The sequence below is a fragment of the Nomia melanderi genome, chromosome 6 (assembly GCF_051020985.1).
Source record: "Nomia melanderi isolate GNS246 chromosome 6, iyNomMela1, whole genome shotgun sequence".
NCBI classification, from domain to species: Eukaryota; Metazoa; Arthropoda; class Insecta; order Hymenoptera; family Halictidae; genus Nomia; species Nomia melanderi.
This window is the reverse complement of record NC_135004.1, coordinates 16954746-16976056: the sequence shown is the minus strand read 5'-3', so window position 1 is coordinate 16976056 and position 21311 is coordinate 16954746. Positions and strand designations below refer to the sequence as shown.

General features: G+C 46.8%; 1 protein-coding gene across 1 annotated transcript in view; it reads left to right on the top strand.

The window, feature by feature from the left end:
- The window catches only part of LOC116430178 (dipeptidase 1), a 123608-nt gene that overhangs the window by 16524 nt on the left and 85773 nt on the right, over positions 1-21311 (top strand). The window contains exon 3 of the mRNA XM_076368288.1: positions 18980-19133. Coding sequence (XP_076224403.1) covers positions 18980-19133 — 154 coding nt within the window. The remainder of the gene's footprint in view (positions 1-18979; positions 19134-21311) is intronic.

Here is a 21311-nt window from a genome sequence, read left to right as displayed (position 1 = left end):
GTGGTAGGGGGATGCTTTCAATCTACTTCGAGTCATTCGTGTGTCGATTCGAAACGATTTTCTGCCGGCGCGCTCCAGTTGCCTCCCCGCTATCGAACGGAGAAATTAGGAAACAGCCGAGCAAGTTTCCCTCCCTTTGATTCCTCGCCGCTCCGACGAAGCCGCCGTAGGAGGGAAAAAGAGAGGCGGAAGAAGGGAAATTAAAATGGACTGCACGCGGACGGGGGAAACGCCGCTCGCGAAAGTAGCGGCCGGAAGTATCGGTCCGGGAGCTGCTGCGGGACACTGTCACGGATTGTTTCGCTCGAAGATGGAGGAACCCTGCCAAGTCGATCGACCGAGCTATTTCGATCCGCCCTCTCTTTCGACGGTGGCTCCTTCGATTCGATGCAATCGCTTCTTTCTGTCTATTACATCCTCGCCGCGAGTAAATCACGGCGTACTAAGCGTCCCTCCCTTGTTACTGGACATTCTAAATTGTATTATTAACACTAGAACTACCGAGCATTTAATACGATTAATATGTAATTACTATAAAAATTGTAACAATAGATTTTCAGTTTCTTCAGGCATTCGTTATAGTACGCAAATGAAGCTATTTATTTTCAGAATCATTTCAGTGTGTTATTTACAATTAACGCGTTAAGTATTGTACTAGGTCGCTTCTGTGAATTTGTTTGTTATTTGTGTTACAGTTTTTTTTAGCGGTAGGTTAACTTGAAATACTTCCGGTTCGTTAAGGGTTAATTAGAGGAAAATGGAGTTACGATAGAATCAGATGTTTAGTAAATAAAATAATCATAGAGTAAATAACGAGTGGCGAAGGTTTTAAATTGGATTTATTGTTCCTCGTATTTATCGTCTGATCATAGCAGATTTATTCTACTGCGGAAGGTAGAGCATTTAAAGTAACTCTTCCCGCTTTTACACCATTAATCGTGCGCGAGAAATAAATGGCCGAATTACCCAATATTGAGTTCATAGATTTGTCAGAGTCCCCGATAAAAAACAAGTGACCCCGAACGAGCCGAGTTATATGAGGTCGATCGACCCAACTTTTTCAATCTGCCCGACCCTTCGCCAGCGTATTTTTCAGTTCTGAGCAATGGACTCCTTTGTCTATCACACGTCGTCTGCCTGTTATTATTGGCGAAGGAACCATCATTACCGAAAGAAAATATGTTAAAGTTTAGCTAGACAAAAACACTATCTTCAATTCAACAAGACAAACAAATAATTTCGCTGCTATAATGAATATCAGAAGGAACAGAAAAAAAATCTATCGCCACAATGTTTATACATATCAATCATAACTCAGTAGTTCCAGTGTTAAGTTCATCAAAATCCACGCTCCTATTCATAATTACCACGATCACCATCATCAGATTAAAAAGAAAAGAGCAGAATATCTTTAAGAAACACAAACGAACCGAAGGAACGTGAATTCTCGCAGCGTTTAGCATCGAAGCAAACACGGCGTATCTGTTCTCGACACGTGCTACAACCCCCACCCCCTCCCCGAGTTTTCCCGAGATAGTAACAAGCGTCGGTTGTTTCGTTATCGACACGGCATGGCAGCCAGGTTCGTTTAATTTCGCTCAGCCTGCTGGGTCAGGCGTGTCTGGCAGTCTGGCGGCGCTAGGCTCTCCGGCACCGGGTTAAAGGTCGCGGCAGCCTCGACTTCATTCCCGTGATAACGGCTGAAGGTGAAATATAAACGAGTACCTTTGACCCAGCCGTTAATTCGACCTGTCTAATAAAGTCCGGCGGGGATGAAACTTTGATACGTGACCCCATTTCTTTCGGACGGAAGACTCTCCTAGTGCCAGGATAAATTATCTAATAAAGAGGCTTTCCAATTTTCGACTATAATTTTGCCAAATTCTCGACGTAGACTGGAGGGAAGCTCTCGAGGGAAATGCTTCTTGTCTAGACGCGGAAATCAGCTAAATAATCTAGAGCTGAAATCAGCTCTAGATTAGGTGTAAGTACAATTTCCTTTTCGTCAAAGCTTTCGCATCAGAATTTTAGTATTCTGGAATATTATATCTTCTAAGTGTAGCTCATGAGATAGTCTTGAAAGACACGATGCAGTTGTTAGGTGTCGAAAGGGTTACTAACATGAATGAACAGGTTAGCTAAAGTCGAACAATCGGAATTGTCAATGTTCCTCAGAGTTGAGTTAGTTTCCGCAATTTTCAGTTGCATTTGCTTAGTTTCTAAGACCTCCTACACGCGTAGCCTATAAAATATTCCATATCTCCCATCTTCCTATATTCCTCGTCGCGCCCCAAGGTCACTATCACCTAAGATTAGCCGCTATTTATCAGATAATTACTCGAGAACGTAATTCCCCGGGAGATTGCGTCGAGGAGGGATGATTAAAAAGTCGATCGGCTACGAAACAAGAACGAGACGAAAAGAAGTAGTCGATGCAACGAGTTACTACCCCCGGCGAGGTAAAATAGCAGCCGATATTATCTTTCGCCGGGGCTAGCCTCGGCTGAGCCGGGCTAAGTTCCGAAGGGTGCTTTCGTCGCCGGGAAACTCGGGGCCCGGCAGCTTCTTGCGGCTTTGTCACTCTTTTCATCGGCGTTATAATTAATTTTATTAACGAGCACTGAAACCATCGATGCCGGGGCGGGAAGGGTAGCCTCGACAGAGGGGCGGCCGGCACGCGGGAACTTCCGCGGACGTTCGTTAACAGGCTCGCGAGGCGAACGAATGGAAAAGAAGGACGACGATAACGATCGAAGTTCCAGCCAAGTCTCCGGTTTAAGCTCGCCATTGTACCGGGCCGAGGCTGCAAGGGGAAGGGCGGCGCGGAGGGGGGGAAACGTCCGACGGAGAGGGGAAACGTGGCGAATTATTAGCACCGTCCAGTGAATCCATTTGTAAGGAAAGCGAAGATTCTAAGGAACCGGTCACCGTGAGATCGCGTTATACCGGCCCCTTCGTTATCGGGGAACCGCCCCCGCGAGCGTCCCATCCGCGAAACTTCGAACCTCGCGATATTATCTTACTCGGGAGAGAATGAACAACCGTGAAATTTACGCTCCGGACGTTTTTAATGAATAATGTAGCCCCGACGCGCACGTGGGGGCACGGCGAACCGAGGCGTGCGCGAATCACGGACGCTCCAACGCGATTCGAACGCGGCCGGATGGAAGTTTGAGGAGGAGGTGATAATTTTCTGTTTCTTGCGACTGTTCGGAACGTATAACGACATTCGACGAATTCGGAGAACTGCGAACTGGTGATTTTTCTGCGGAAATTTGGAATGTTCGGAGTAGGTTGTGAATTTTTAAGGATTTTGTGTTTTTGAATGAAGGTTGACGATTTGTTTGGAAGGCTGTTTGTGGTTAGACGTGTCTGTAGATTGAGACGAAGTAGGTTTGAAGGATTGCATGATGAGAATTGGAGTGTTTTTCGAGGAAATTAGAGAATCGATTCGATTGAGCACTTCATAGCGGTCGGTTTACCATATTACAGCTTCTAATTGGGTACAGGCTTAAGGCAAAGGGATACGTGCCAATTTTCTCCGTCAAAGGTAGCGGAGCAGCATCTCCTACAGGGTGGAGAGCACTTAATTAGACTTAACTGAAAATGTTGGTCAGGATTCGACTTCGCTGCGCCCAATTTGAAAAGCGTCTGCCGGTAGTAGAGAGATGTATTGCTGTACTTTCAAATATCATTACGCATTTCCCTAAAAACCGGTTCGAAGATTCATCAGTAAACCATTAACATAATAACCGAAGCACGACTAAAATGTAATTATCTCGCGATTAATAATTACACGGCATCGTTATACCGCGTAAATGTTTTTGCCCGATTATTTCAACTCATAATTACTGATTGTTGGAAAATGATAATGGATAATGATAATCGTTAACGAGATTCCATTTTGGAAATATCTCCTTGGAAATTGATCGTTGCTATCCAATAATTAAACCGAGATAATCAAGCTTACCCCACTGTAGATATAATATATCTGTATAATAAATATAATTCAATCGCAGTTTCCATGAACAAAATGCTACACAAAACCTGACGAACAAACGTCGCAATACGAAATATCGCAAAATTCCGAGAATCATCAATTTATCATTAAAATATCCCAACAACCCTACGTATCCCCTCAAATTCACTCGAGTTAATCATTCCGAAAGAGTATAAAAATTTCCCTCGTCTCGCGGAAGGAGCAAAAACGCATACGTCTCCATTCGTCGAAAACAACCGACACTTCAACGTTCTCCCGCTAGCCACTCGTGCGCATTGCCCGTAAAAAATTCGCGGAACGCCATAAACATCATTGCTGGCTAACCAATAAAATGACGGTAAAAAAGAAAATTGAATTTTCCTCGGAACATAACAATATACGGCGTTCATTGCGCCCGGCCGCAGAGATTGCAGCCGGCCAGCGCGCGGCCGGGTCGAAGATCGCGCGATAAAATAGCTCGGGAGGTGTGGAAAGTGTTTGCGGTCGTTAACGGTAACAAGACCGGGGCGAGAGTTCTTCGGCAATCTGCAGACGCGGTCGCCAATAGCAAATAGCGGGGGTCAGGGGTTAATTTCGGGTGTAACCGAGTCTGGCCGATACGTGCGCCGGAGAGTCCCGCGGCACGGCGTCTATCCGGGATTGTGTTCGCAACACGTCCCCACACCTGCGCACACAGCCGAAGGCGGGCCGCAGCGGACACCAACTTCCGGCAGAGTTAATGTAGCTGCAACGCGTAACTAGATTTCGCGGAGTTACTCGAAGGCGTCGATGCTGTCTTAGCGAGTCCGCCCTCCGGGGACTGCGAGTCGGAAATCGGATCATGGATCCCGGGATCCCGAAACGTGACTTAAAACTCGAGCGTGTTCAGCCTCGATTGAGCGTGTGTCCCGAAGCCCCGGGATTCCGAGGTGAGACCGGTGCACCGGCTCTATGGGAACTTCACGGGGAATCTGGAAGGACTTGCCGATCGATCAGATGCGTTCGGTTGCATCGATTCCAGCCAATAGCGAATACAGGGAATTAGGGACTCTGAAGCTCTTTGAGTATCTCTGAAACGTGTACTTTGGATTTTCTCGTTAGTTTCAAAGATCGTCAAGATTTCTAGAGAAAAATTGACTGCAACAGATTGAAACGTAGTTTTATATAAACTTGTCACCAAACTGAATGTTTGCGAAGTAGATCGTCAATACTTTGATTCGCATACGAAGGCGCTCATAAATCTTTCCTCCGAGTAACATTAGTTTCCATGGAAAATAGAAGTAGGCGCAGGGCGGAGTGAAACTTTCCGAGGGCGAAGATGATCAAAGATGGCGACGGGGACGTTTATCTGTAAGGAGGCGCCTAATGGAACCGGGTAATTGCTCGATTATTCATGGGAACGCGTGGAACTCGACGTCGCGGGTATTAATATCGCGCGCAATTCATTTACCGGCGCCCCGCCAGGTGAGATAACCCTTATAATGTAACGCAGATGTAACGGTAACGTCTGCGGTACACGGTTTCCGGCACTCGGGGCGAACTTTAATAACTTCATTGAGTCACTGCGCGCAGATAGCCGCCGCGCGGCGCGTGCTCGGCGAGCAAAATAAATTGTCGCGGCGCGTATTAACCCTACGCCGGGCCGTGGGCGGGCCAAGTTCCGGTTCAAAGTGCGCCGGGGCAAATTTAAAGAGGCAGTAACAAAGTTTACCGGATTTTATGCTGGATTAGATTTTATGATTCCCGGCCGAAACGGCGCGGCGCGGCGGTGGGCTCCGCTTAATCGGCGAACAAATTAAAACGGAAAAGAAAACCCGACGTTAATGCGGCCGGCAATGTTCCCCCCGGCCGGGTTTACTGCGCCGCCCGGCGAAAAATTCAATTTCGCTCGTATTTTTTCGGGACAAGGGACAACATCGGGTTAATGCGGCCAGATTTTAATCGAGTCTCGCGCGAGCCTGAGTTATAAAGGACTTTTTTCCCCGGGTTTCCGTTGTATCGCGGTGAATAACTAATTTCGAGGCTTTTGTGCGTCACTTGTGGATCCCGGAAGATTTAATAGCAAACCTGAATTAAACTTTTACCAAACACTAACTCGACCACCGATGATTCTTGCTTAACTCTGACAACTGAACTCGGCTGATTACAACAAACCTACCATGCTGATCATTCTTCAGCCTAAAAGCTAACAGCTTAAAAACTACATACAGAATACTATACAATTTCTATATTCAGTACAAACATACAATCTTCAATATAATATACAAAAGCTCCTAGTTACCTCCGAACGAAGGGCTTCTTCGAATTAAGCCCAAAAAGCTAGACCGTCGAATATTAGGCAGAAACTCTACCAAAATGATGTTCACACCTATCTCCGCGGGACAAAATCAATTCCCGAAGTTTTATTAATAATTAGCCGCGTCGCGTGACAGCCCATCCCTCACCGACAAATTACCAGCGACAATAAACCCCCGAAACTAGTCAGGAATTAATTCACGGGCTCACTCCGTGCCGGTGTATACGTCTCGGGCCGGTAATAAATTATTTTTAATGGACAATTTGCGCGGGAAGCAGGTGGTTAAATTTTGGAAACGATCAAAGCGGTTAAAGCCCCGCCGGGTTTCGGCCGGGGCGATAGGCCTGAAAGCCGCCGCGCCGCTGAAGCCGGAAGTCGAGTATTTGCATACGGAGTGACGTCACTCGGCCGCCAGCAAACGGAATATTCGCCATTCATATGCATATCGGGGCCAACCACCTTATCGCGCTTTGCCAATTAACCCTCTACGCTGAAAACGCGCCCTTTCCGGCGACCGCTCTGCGGTTTCAGCCCCCGTCAACCCTTTCCCTCGTCACGCGAAAATCCACCGAACCGGCGCGACGCGACGCGACGCGACGCTCGCGCGGAATCGACGCCGCCGGATATATCTCCGGCTCTTAGACGCACGTTGCTTCCGTTGAATATTCATGAAGGGCTAACGCGAGAATACGTCAAAAGTGGATGGACGACGTCGGAGCTCTGCGCTCGAGGAGAACTCGGAAATATCGGATTAGATGTGTTTTTCTCCTGTGGAATTGTGTTAGATGAAATACGGAGTTAAAATAATAGTCTATTTTATTCTATTTTATTGTAGACATTGTTACTTTTATTGGTAACATTTAGGGATGAACTTAGGTTTATTGAAATCTGTTTTTGAGTTCGAAAGAGTTCACGTTTTGAAACCCGAAGGGATATTGAGTTCTTGAACAGTTAATTACCTAATCTTCCAACTAGACGGACGATTCATCTTCATTGCGATGTAGTTTTCCATTAGAATATACCTGTGCCCTGCGTTTGACGCGATACTCGCCATTGTTTGATTTTAATTACGCGCCCCGCGAGTGTTTTGAAACTAAATTCTGCGGTTAGCAGGTTACGGGATGCAATATGTGTCAGGCTGAAAGGATAGCACGCGGAACGTTCGAAATGTTCCCCGACAATGTGAAGAAGATACGAAATTACATCGAGTACTTTGTTTCTCAATATATATTCCATTTATGTTATATACTGGTGAATTATAAGTACTACTCTATTTACGAATAATAATCATTTTCCAGGAACTTGTTGAATGCTCCTTGTACATTTCTAAAGTACAGTTTCCCGAAAAACGTTGATTGTCCATTGAAGTTATCAAATGATCGTCTGTTTCTCGCTGAATTCAGTCTACCGAGCTCTCCACGGATTTAAATCGACCGAGCCAATTTTCGTCCGAGCTTTGGCCACTAGTAAAACTGGCCGCCCTTATTCCACGTCCTTTAGGAAGCTCGACAATCAGACGCTAAAACGCAACGCCCAAGAAACAACTAGTGGAAGTACTTTCGGCGGAAATTGCATTCCCGTTTCGTAGCATTAAGCTTCAAGATTCGAGCCGGGGACAAATCGTTCGCCGGAAATGCTGATAAAGCTCGGAACGCGGACGTTTCGACGTGGAAAGTGCTGTCGTTACTTTTAATGCGTTTTTAATTCTTTGGTAGTTTCGCCGGCGAATACAATCGTTCACTACCGAACAATCGTTAAGTTATATGGAATATCAGTCGAGCATCGCCCGAAAAAATCTGCCATTTCTTTAATAGAAGTTTCGAATGCGTTCCGCGTATAAAACAATTACAGTTGCATTGTTGCGTAGAACGATAGCATAAGCGAGATTCAGCACACTTGTTCTAGCTGCTAACTTTGAATACTGTGTGCACGTATATAGAATAAGGGATGTGCTGCAACACGTGGGCAATGTTTCAGGGTTGATTCACCGACTGATAACGGCGAAGAATATTTTTCACCTCATTCGCGAAATATAGAATTTTCGGCTGCAAGAGTAGATCCTACAAACGATACTGTTGCTACTCTCGATACGTAATAGAATTTACCTAGGAATTTCCAATAAATTTCTGTAACATCGATATATTCATTTTCCATAAAATAAAAAAAATACCCATCCACCCTTATATCCCCAAAAAATATCCATTCTTGTCCGAACGCGATTCAAATTCGAACAACAAATCGAGTACCCTACCCAAGCGCAGATACACAGATACCCTGAAACCTCGTGCATCGTGTACATTACAATCAGCTAATGTATCGAAACAGTTAAATCGACAGCATAAATACCGCTCAGCAATTACGGCCACAATTACGAATGCGACGCGACGAGCAGCTCATTAAACGAAAGAGATTTATTTTTCGATAGTCACCATTGTCCCGTGAAATTGCCTTCCCCCGGCGTCCTCTCCCCGATATCCGGCGACGAATTCGGAAATAAAGGACGGACCGTCCACGTGAAATGTCGTCGAACGGCGGCGAAGATCGGCGAAAAGAATTTCGTCCGAGGTGAAATTTCGTTGCGGTCTTTGCACGGCGCCGCGTAATTAGGGCAATCGCGACGGGAATGCCGCTTTAATGGAGAACGATAAAACGTAGGAACGGGAGCAGGTGGAATTCTTTCGGTCTTTTTTCCGCTCGACTCCCGATCGATGGGAATTCGCCCCGGCAAAAAAGGGGATGATTCCCTGCCGCCGCGGCGTATGACCAATAAGCGGCTGAATTTTTACGACACCCTGTTATCGATGAGTGCAAACACGAGCCTGGCCGTCGGCCAACCGACCCTCCGCGGACACTTTCCTGCGCCGTCGGACCTGGTCCGCTGATGGTCATTTCGGAAGATAATTCTCTCGCGCCGGTAGACGGCAGTCAGGCTGGAAAAGGGGGTGGTTAACGAGCCGGCCCCCTTCGTTTGCAAAATTTTGCGGAACGAGCCCGCGTGACTCGATATCGCGCATATGCCACTTACCCCTGAATTGGGGTTGAAACGAGAGAAAATTGGGAAAAAGTTCGATCTTTTCAAGTTTATTTTTGATATAAGCAATTTGTTTTTCAAGTGATTATACGAATAATCTTGAACAAGTTGAGTGCTGCGGGAGTGAACGGTGATTCCCGATTAAAACGAGCTACTACAGTTTGCTTGGTTAACCGATGATTATTCGAAAGCGTTTCTAAATTATAAATAATTCGGAATGCGCTGGTATTCGGAAAGGCAAACATGATATAATAACGCGGGTCAATTAAATAATCTGATATACTGTTCTCGTTTTGTTGATTTTGCTCCGTGAAATTAACGATTAATCCTCGCGCATACTTCTCCGGGGAAAAGCTTTCTATATAAATCTTCATAAAAACTTTAAATTATTACCCGCCATGTGTTCTATTCTCGAAGTCTCCTACCAATTTCCACTGGAAACCTTCACTAATCTTTCCACAGTAGCAAATCAGAGTTTCTGTCTCACGATGCAATACAGAGATTAAATCCTCTTATACGGACACAGACTACAGTTACCCCGCCATTGAAGGGGTTAAACAAACTATAACACACCCACAAAGCACAAACTTCAGAAAAGTTGTCCCGCGCGTTAGCCGAATTCCACATATTCCGGTTCCCCGTTCGACTCTCGTTCGCAGAGAACGGCGCACGCTGCGGCCAAACGGCCGTTTTCTCGGCAGAACTTAAAAAGAATGAGAGATACAAACAACTGCCTCAGACAAAAGTTGTAAGGTACAGAGCTGAGCATATGGTGGTTACATTTTTGTTTACATCATGGGGATACCATAGAGATTTTCCAATGACAATGGGTACCTTGCGCTTCTGTACCAACGTTATACGAACAAAGAAACGGAATTTATCTGCACAAAATGTTTAATTCTCAAATGAAAATCATTTTCTATAGCAGAGACTACTTAGCGACACATTGGTAATCTTCAGTTCTCGTTATGCGAACTCGAATTTTGGGGTTTTGCCCAATGCGCACCGCGGCGCGCGAGAACTCGATCGATTAAAAATTGAAAGGCCAGCGTGCTGGGAATACGGGCGAATCCCGCGTGTTATTCGATTAAACATTTTCATCGGCGGTGTTTGCGAGTAACCGCGCGGGTAATGCAGGCGCCATTTTCCGGCTGGTTTAATTGGACCCGTGTAAAAAATGGGGGGAGCACGCGCGCGCCGGAACCCCACGTCGACTGTGTTTCCGATGGGGGCGGGGGTCGGACACGCGTGTAACGCGCGAGGAAATTTCGCCAGGGGAAAGTTGTTCGACGGCGGCGCGACGCGATGAATAATTTTTTCCCTGGGAGGACGAGCGGCATTGAATAGACTGCAAATTGGACGTACAATGGCCGCGCGTTCTCACCTGAGCTTTAAACTGCACCCTCCGGTATGCATAGATGGGCAAATACGTTAGCCATATAGGGGGTTGCGTGCGGGGAATAAAAGATGGGAATCTGCTAGCTCGTTTTTCATTTCAGTGTGCCGGGCAATTTTTGTTTCGGGAGCTCTGTGATTTTTCGCCGCCAATTACTGCTGGAATTATTGTTATTCGCGCGATATGCTGCTATTCCTCATTCTTCCATAAAGCAGTTGAACAGTAGGTCGCAATATTACAATTCGCATACGATCGTTTCAATTTTCTTTTATTACCACTTTACCGGTCGCTGTCACATACGCATGATTATCATTCCGATGCTTGCATAGGAATACATATCGATGCTATTTTTAGAGAAACAATCGCCTCCACTGTTCTCCCTTCCCAATTTACCAGATCGTCTTTTGCCAAAATCTTTTAAGCAGATGCTCCTGTTAGTGTGAAACTGTCTTTTGCTGCCTTCCTGCGTCATCTCGCCCGCGCCAACCTAACGGCGATGCTAACTAACTAATACTAACTAACTAATACTAAAACTACACCGTTGTATACAACGCCCTCCATTTCCCGAGTAATTCTTCCAACCAATTTTCAAGATGCCGTTAAAAAGTGTCTTACGAAGAAACGAACTCGCCTATGACCTAGTTCCACGACGAAGACACCAAGCGAATAACCTTGAACTGCAGCATTATAGCACGACCAACTAAATCCCATTATGTCGAAGCGTTCGCGGGACAATTAATCGTCGCGATTAATTGTCTCAATAACAATTTCCCGTAGGTCGTGCAGCGTCCCGCGGGTGTGCAACGTTCATGGCGCGTCTACGGCGAGCGCCTTAATGGTTCGACATTCGAGCAGCCTCGTCAGACTGTTTAACGCGAACGACTTTACCGCTATTTGATTACGCCGGCTGGGAGCAAACGTACCGCGAAGGCCCGGGACTTCCGCCGTGAGCACACTTCGTTCCATCCAATTCAATTTCGAATGCGCGTGCACGTATCAAACGTCCTCGGCGCGAAGCGAAGAGAGGATAGTCGGGTGGGGGGAGGGCTAATGCTTATTGCTTTTCCTAATTATTACTCGGCCGTATTGTCTCCATTAATTGGGCCGCCGGTATTATCGTTTCGGTCTGGGTCAGAATGTCGGACGAAGATCGACGCGGCGGGGATTCGAGGATGCAAATTAGAATCGATCCAGCGCCCGGTTCAAAGTGTCTATTCGAAGCAGATCAGCTTGAAAACGCGATCACCGTTCGGAACGGGTCGGCCGGAACGGCGCCCGTTGGATACAGATTGGTAAATAGGTAGCCCGGAAAGACAATGAGAGTTTTCTCCGCGAGGAATCGATGCCGGTCTCCAGACCCGGATCCCTTCGGCTGGCAATTGCTCGGGATTTAGAGAAATAATTGAGGTAATTAAACGGGCCGATCGATAAGTTGCCGGGCGCCGTTACGGAAGGAAGAATGAATAAAAGGGAAGCTACGAAGGAAACAGCGGTTACTGTACCTTGCACAGGAGATTCAGTAATGTTACACTGAACTCACGAATCTTGGGGAGTTACTTTCTGTGCTCGCGATTTATAAGTCGATGCAGTATAAAAGCTTTGTCTAACTGCTGCCTGTTGCTGGTATTTGCTAAACATTTTATTCCATGCGACGCGTAACATGCAAAAACCAGAGGCAACTAAATTCATTCAAACTTAACTGTCATATTTGCCACGGGAAAATGTCCATTTCCGCGAATATCCGGCGGTCTAGGAACAACCATACTGCAAAGACCCAGGCCAACCGTACATCAGCAATTACTTTCCACCACTCGGCGGCGAATGGGCAATAAAGAGAGTACGCATTCACGGTTACACGTAATTACGCTGAAACGATCTAATAAAACAATTTTTCCCCGTGTCGCTCGACATCAACGTCCACGGGTCGTCGGTTTTTTCCCTTTCCCGCGGCGCGTTGCCTTCGCCCCGTCTTCCCCGTTAATTAGGAAAAGTAGCCGCCACTCTAATCCGCAATTCTAATTGGCAAATAGATGTTTTATAGCCGACGCGGCTAACCGCGGGACGGAAAATAGTGTAACGACCCAGCCGGCGACCGGCCTGGAACGAATTACGGGAACGGCTTTGCGCAGAGACAGCGCGGTGTGCTAATGCTGCGAGCTGAAGCTCAACGAGCACCCGTTAAGATCGATATCGCGGATCTTGTTCGCCGACCCACCCTTATTATCAGTTAGTAGCCCGACAGGCTCTGATCAAATTTAAGGAACTGTTAAGGGAACGTATCTCGTCTCCGTGTCCCGGCGAGCGAACGCTCGCTCGACTTGGAATTTCGTTCTCGGAACGAATCGTGAGTCGACCCTGTGTTATCATCATAATCCTCGTAATCGTGTTTAGTTATTTTTGTTATCGTCACTGCTATCGGAGTAGGGGATGCTTCGGTGAGGAAGTTGGACGAATAATTTAGACGACGTGGCGTGAGTTACCTACTAGAGAATGAGTACGATGTTCTTGATGACTCTATAGCTGCTTACAGATTTAGATCTTTAAGTTTGACGTTGGATTTGGATTTAACCTTTGAGTCTTTCACTGGAAATATTCGACATCTGATGAGATGTAGATATTCTATGAAACTAACTAGTGAATGAAAATTTCATCATCGTTTTATGTTTTATTTATATATCTGTAATTCTACTGTATCAATGGTGACTAAAAGTCACCCCTCAAGTGGAAATTCGAAAGCTGTAAATGAGTAATTTCAATAATATGTGTTATGCATATCTAAAATATTACATTAATGTGGAATTAGCTCCAAACAGTTAAATCTTCTTCTTTGCTTCTTCTGATAGTTTGAAACTGTTTTTTGCCGCCTTCCTGCGTCATCTCGCCCGCGCCAACCTAACGGCGATGCGATAAATGTGCGGCTGGCAAAGTGTTAATCGTCACGAATATTTAGCCGAGGAGTTTTGATCCTTATGCGAACTTTCAAAACCGTCGGTCGACGAGCAACGACGCGACGCGACGCGACGCCAGAGGCGGGAGCAGCGCGCCGCCCTGCGCTCGTTTGGTTACCTAATTCCGTTCGAAGTTAAATTCCCCCGTCGCGGCGCGGTTCAAAGTGCATTCAGCCAGCCGCGCGTTGCGACTCGCGGCGAGATCCATCTCCGATTCAGGTCAGATTTGTTGGTGTAACAATACGCGTGCAGCCCATTCGCACAGTTCCATTCACTTGTTTCGTCGTGCATCAAAATTCCTTTGTGTCACTGTATTCTATCTAACCCCTGATCCTTTCACCATTTCCGGCCGAGAGCCCGCCTCGAAATTAGTGGCATATTTTCATAACGGATTCGATAATTACGCCACGACCAATGGATACAAAGAGTCCACGGGTTTCGGATATTCATGGGGAACAATGGGGCACCGGAGAATTAACGAGTATTGTTGGGGGACAACCGAATTCGTTGTACAAATAAAGGGACAAACGTTTAGAGATTCCCATTCCGGGTGCCATTATGGCGTGGATCAATTCGCTGAGTTGAATTGGACCGTTATTTTCAGGTTATTACTAAACTGAGAACATTTCCGTGGTTATGGTTTGTAGATATGTCGAGTATTCGATGTTTAGAGTCTTATTGGTAAAGGATACATGAATAGGTTCAGTATTATGTAAAGGAAATGTTGGAAATAGTGATGCATACCTTCGACTGGTCGGTAGGGTACTGGTAAAGTTACGTTGGAAGAGGTTAGGAATTTTCATACGCTCACGTTCACTCTCACAGCAATTATCAATGCAATCTAACTCTCTCACGCTATAATGGTGTGATAAGGAACAATAGGACACAATTATATACCAATTTACAAGACTTATGATCAACAATGACGCTTATTCTATCACTGCAACTGGGAGCGAACCTTCCAGGCCAACACTTTCGCGCACTTTACGCACTTCCTGGCGGGAACGCGCGTCACTAGCTCCGCACTGGCGGCCATATTGGATCACTGATCACGTGACGCGATCGCGGAATAAATCAAATGTACCGTTCGAAGTGCACGCGTTCCTATATTTCCAGCAATTTGATAAAAATATATTTGATCGCGTACCGTTTACCGTGAAATAACGTTTCATAAAATACTTTCGAAAAGCGACATGCTTCTCGTGCTTCGAAAAACGCGTGAAATCCTCGTCGCGAAAAACGCAGTGTTTCATCATTCCCGGGGCGAGTTAAACGTCAAAGACTCGCGATAGAAAAATACATGGAAAATATGAAATGAAATAAATTCGCCTCGTCTTCGAAAAAAATATGGCATCCAATTTTGGTCGGATCCGCGTGCCACGGAATAGGGCTTCGCCAATGCGATCATTCGGTGAAAAATAAAATTTCACTCGGCAGTTTCGCGTTGGTTTTTCGAATCCATAAAACAACTACGCCCCGAATATACATCACCGTCGCGAAATACGCTATATAGAGATATTTACACGCATGGTCGTTTCTAAACATCAAACTCGATGCGTTTATTATTCATGAAAATACGACGAACGCGATAAAACGCGGCCGTAACTTATTCATCGATCCCTCATCTCGTTACAAGCGAATAAAATTAGCGATACTGTGCAGATACGATTGCGTATCAAAAACGTAATAAACTATGGCTAATTGTATACAAGGCAGAACTATCAGCAATTAGAACTAAAGAACAACAAAACAATTCTCACTAATAAATAACAATGACTTTACTAATAACAATTCTGTCTCTCTTCAATTGCGACTCTGATAATAATTAGACGAACTTCATCACGTAGGCCAATCGACCTTATACCCTAAAACAGTCCTCTCAATGCAGGCTTCTCTTCGATAGGAGTTTACATCGAAAACCTACGTCAAAAGCTATGTTTACAAGATCCTATATTTACAAGATACCACAATATGAGGCATAACTTTCCAGTTGATTACAACAGCAACACAAAGGCCTCGATACGCGCGCACCTACGCGAGGATCCATGGTCTAGCCGCCTCAAAGTTTGCGCGTGGAACGTCGCGTCTAAGTATATATTACCCGGAATTAGCATATCTTAGACAAATATATTAGTACACTCGGCGCGACGCGCCGTAGAAAATCAGATCCCCCTTACAACTACGAGCACCGAGTTCCCGTGCGAAACTCCCGGCGGTATTCCAAGTGTGCGGGGCGCATGGAAGCGTTTAAAGTTCCCGCGCCGGCGACGAACGGGGACGAACTTTCGGGCGGCCGGCGAGTCGCAGTCGCAAGTTTCCCGGAGTAATTGCGCGGCGTCGTGTAATCGCGACGCTATCAGGAAACGCGACGCAGCAGCGCTCGCACGCGTCCCGCTCAATTAGCCATTCGTCGACGTCGCGAGGCGCCCGGGCCGGGGACTTTCCCGGTCGCGTTATCCCGCGCGTCATCCGTCGCCAAGAGCACGATTATTCAAATTGTCTGTGCGCGTTCCCGCGTCGCTGCGGGTTAATTCGCGCGTCGCGGACGAAATAAAGCGCGGCTGGGACGCGACGCGTGCTTAGAATTATCCCGTCCCCTAACTGGCTGCCGGCGGAACACGGTTGCCGAACTACGGTGCGGAAACGCGACGCGGGCGCCTCGTAACCGCAGCGAGTCGCTTAATTGCCGTCGTTTCGGTTAAACTAACCGTTTCCGCTGGTTCCTTTTATTTTTCCCGTTGCGGTTCGAAGCATTCCTGTTTACTGTATGGCCGTTATGGGCGGTGAATTCAAGTAATGGTTAATTATAGTAAACGGTTGGTTGACACGGTTAGCACGGATGAGGGCTTAGCCGGCGAACTGAGCGAATCTCTGTTTTTAATGGTAGGTTACGGCGCTGCTGTTGTTCTTGGGCGATACTGTAATTGCCGAGACGATACTCTGGGTGTCTAAACGATAATCTAGGTAGCCAGGTGGTCCTGTAATTCTGAAGACGATACTGCGGTTCCCACGGCGGTGTTGTGGATTCTAACCCGAGAAACTAGGTGAACAAGTATAGTTCTTAAGACAATACTGTAGGTCGCGACACGATAGTCGAGGCGACCAGGTGATACTGTAAGTCTTAGACGATACTTTAGGTCCCAGGACTATTTGCCAAGATGGTATTGCAATTCCTTGGCGGTACTGTAGCTTCCAACACGAGAAACTAGGTGATATAGTTCCCAAGACAATACAGTAGGTCGCAACACGATAGTCAAGGCACTAAGTGACACTGCAAGTCCTAGACGATACTGTAGGCCCCAAGACTATTTCCCATGATGATACTGCAATTCCCAAGACTGTACTTCCCAAGGCGATACTAGAGTCTCCAAGGCGACCGCTGGATTCGCTCCGGGGAATTATAATTTGCATTCGCCCTGAATGCGTTAATGTTTAATTTGAATAAGCTTAACGCCGCCGCATTAAAGCGAACACACGCCTCCATTACGTTGCTAGAGATAATGCTGCGTTGAATGTAACTTAAAGCGACTCCAGTTTTATCTCGACGCACGGTCGCATCGATTGCTACCGGAGATCAAGATACCCGCGTCGCGCACGGCAACGGCCGAATTAACACGGAATAAGGAAACTGCGAGGCTGAACGCGACGCGACGCGACGCGAGGCGACACGAGACACGAGACCCCGGCGCCGGGTAACTACGAGGCAAGTTAGACGTCGGCTAATGCCTCTCACCGAGGCTAAAACTTTCTTGGCTCGTAGATGCGTCCCGCTCCGGCACGTTCGTCTTCCAGCTCTAGCGGACTTTGTCGCGCATTAGTGCGGAGCATCTCGGGGCTGAGTTACACTTCCGAATGAAATTATTTCGCGGCGTAAATGGGAATACCGGGTCTTAACGTCGGCGACGATTCTCGTAAGCGGCGCGGGCCCGTCTTTCCCGCGAATAGTTTTGGATACGGATAATTGTTTTCGAAATGAATTACCGTCGCCAGAACGATTTCGCCCTCTTCAGCGCCACTTTGCTCTGAAGTTGTTGCTCGCGGGATTGAGCGAGGAACGGGTCAAGAATTATAGAAACTCGTTAAGTTTTAACTTGAAGTTTTTAACGCTACCTTCACGGACGTTAATCGTATTTATTCTACTGTTCCTAGAATGATTGATATTCACCCATTAAGATCTCGAAAGAGGTTTAAAAACAGGCAATTAGAATGCATATTTCTATAACTGCTTCGACGAAAATCGACGCAGACATTTGCCGATTGCGCAGCTCTTAGACAACCGAACGAAATCTCTGTCGAGCGTGATAAACCGAGACCTACGTGTTCCAAGATAATCCAAGTCTTGCAATTTAACCACTCCAATCAAAACTTGAACTCTAGAGCCCAGCCGCGCTCTATATCCTTCTATCCGCTCCGTCGCGATCAAAATTCGCCGTTCGCGGGCCGGCGCGACGGAACGGGTCCCTTCCGACGCGAGACGCAGCAACGCTGCGCGCAATAATCGGCATCCCGTCAGCGGCGAGCAAATAACGCTCGGCGTGCTAATATTTATACGCGTCCACTGTTCTCTTCCGGCGTGCGTCACAAACACAGGGATTTACATGGCGCTCTCGCGGGAGGATTTCTTTCGCGGATCCCGTCCGCGTCCCGCTAACAATGTTGACGCTCGTTCCGGCGAAACCGGCGGACAATATTTGCCCAGCGTTCCGCGCGCACAAATCCCCGCGAAAGAAATCAAGGAACTCGAACGAAATAACTTGGGCTGACCTCGGGCGATACAACCGAACCGCTGCCAGAGCTCGCGGACACCGGCTAATGCCACTGTGTGGACAAAGTTTACCCGTGTCCAGCTTCCCTTCTTTTCCCCCGTCCGCTCCCGGCCACTCAACTTCGGAACACACTATTTCACGATCTCCTCCGACCATTCGATGGATCGATAGCCTTCCAGGACGTGTTTGCGCTCGTATGTAGCGCTTTATGGCGGAGGATTCTGTCTTGATCGAAAGTGCCACCTCGGAAAATGTCGAGAACAACGAGAGTGTGCACTTTTTTCAATTGATTTCGAGTCGATGGTTTAAATGGACTTCAAAATTATAGAGTTTAATCGATTAAAACGGTTAAATCGGGAAACGGTTTTCATGAAACAGAATTTCGATGAAAGAAATCTTCCAAAGAGATTGGTTGAATGAAATTTTTGAAAGCCAATAACACAGAAGGTTACTGTTAAAGCGATACATGAATAAGAAACACGTGGCGCAATTTCCGCCGCCCCCATTGTAGAATGGAATCCTACAAACATAATCTAACCGACGGTTCTCTTGGTTTGCTGCAGGCACAACGATCTTCCGTGGAACATACGCAAGTTCCTGAAGAATCAGCTGAGGGAGTTCAGGTTTGATGACTTGAGGGACACCCATCCTTGGTCCCGCAGCGCCTGGAGCCACACGGACCTCAGAAGATTGAAGGAGGGCATGGTTGCAGCTCAGGTGAGCCCGATGATGACCGCAATAACACGCGAGAAACAGTGACCCTTTCAATATCGGCGCCGGCCGTAGTCGACATCCACGTACCAGCGTTTCTCCTTTGCAATGCAGTCTGAAATAGAGAGAAATTATCATTTGTTACCGTAGGAAGAAAATAGAATAGATTTTCTTCTGAATATTCATACTGTTTTTAAAGTATGAATCTTCTTAACCCTCAATGTACCACGACTCAAATGACCGGCTCAAACATTTGATTCAAAATTCAGTATTTCAAATTCAACATGATATTGACCCTTATATTGTGCAATTTTCCTATTTCCACTAACAAATTACGTCGAACTTGTTCACCTCTATTTTATAATCACTTAACTTGGTTACGGTGGAATTTGATGTGTTACGTTAACGATTCGAAGGGAAAGCTTCTGCGCGTAGAAATAGGCAAGAAAAGCTTTAATTCGCGGATGAATGGATGCAGAGCTATGATTTCACGGATCATAGGGACCCGGCCTGGTATATTTCCCCCGTGTAGACAGCGCCGAGTCACTGGCGGCTGTAATTTCGGACGGGAGGCGTTCAGCTGCAAATTTTCTCGCGGCGAACAAGTTCGCGAAGAAAGAGCCGATGCTCCATTTGAAACACTTTTCCGTGGGAGTCCTCCATTTCCCCGGGGCGATTTACGGCGGGACGGGAATTACGAGCCACCCTTTCGTTCCTTTCGTCGAATCGATGGAACCGTCCGCGCCGGCCGGAAGGAGATCGAAACTCGCACGGATGAAACTTCGCTTTTCCATTTGTTGTCACGGCGATCGAACTATCGATTAATTGTCTGGGACACGCGATTCCTTGGGAATAAGGCGGCGCAGTCAGTTTAGCGAAAGCTTGCGATGTAGACCGAGGCAAATCGGATCGAAAAGGTTTGAAAATTCTTCTGTTACCTTTTCATTATTAACGGTTAAGCAGTTTTATCTCTTCTTTGTCAAACAGATCCGATTCGCCGGATGTACCCTGTCGTAACATTTTCATTCGGACGTCCTTATAACGATTTACTCTGATAACGAGCTACTCTGACTGTTGACAGATACATTCGCGAATGATTCTACATTACATTCAAACTGAAAATACTTTTTCCACATTTTTTAAATAGCTTTCAAATAGTACCCGTCGGTACCATAGCGAACAACGTTACTTTCAAGCTTTAATAACAAGCCTCCATTCCCTCGAATTTTCGGTGTTTCAACTGGGACACCCAACCGAAACATTATTTCCTTTTACGCGAGGCAACGCCTAATGGAGAGGAACAAGAGTAGCCCAAGGAAGAATCCCATAAAACAGAATATAAATGAAGTTACTTATCGAAACGGTAAAATTAGCTCGACGGCCATGCAGGCATAAAACAAGGGACAGTTTCCAAAAGCAGGCCAAAGGGATTCCCCCTCTAAAACAGTAAATGTAGTAATATATACCAGTATCAGGAAATCTGCAAACCCTTGATCATCATTCCGATTAGATTTCATTCCTAAGATCATTCCCAGATACGACTTACCGAGAAACTTTGAACGCTTCCCGATTTATATCTCGCGATCCGCGCAGGTTTTTGCCAGACAGATCGTAACGACCAATAACGGAGTCCTATTCGTTCCCCATCAGCTCACCCATAAAGTCTCGCCTGCCACCGGTATTTAAAGTTCCCGTGATCGCGCGCGGAACTCCTTCAGAGTTTAAATGGAAGGAACGTTAACGCGAGGATCGCGTGTCACCGGTCGATCTCTTCGAGTGCCCGCGATGTTTCAATTACACCGAGCGGAGCAGAGCCGCGTCCCGGTCCCGGCCGTTTTTTCACGGCCGCGCGGATCCCGCGATTAATTAAGACCGAAACGGTTTTCGACGTTCATTCCGCCGCCGCCGTCGACACCGCGATGATTAATTCGCAGCACGCGATCGCCGGGCCGAAAAAAATCGCCGGGAATCGATTCAATTAACGGGGGAACCGACCCGCCGGACGCGGAATCGCGGCCAACTTTGCCAATTAATTTCTCGCGGTTACCCGAGATTACGAGCTGACGAAAATTTATCGCGCGGTCTTCTCGCTGACCCCTTCCCCCCTACCCCGCCGCCGCCGCCGCCGCCGCCGCTGATATCCGACGGATTAATCTCGGACCACCATTACGGTCCATCCCTTCT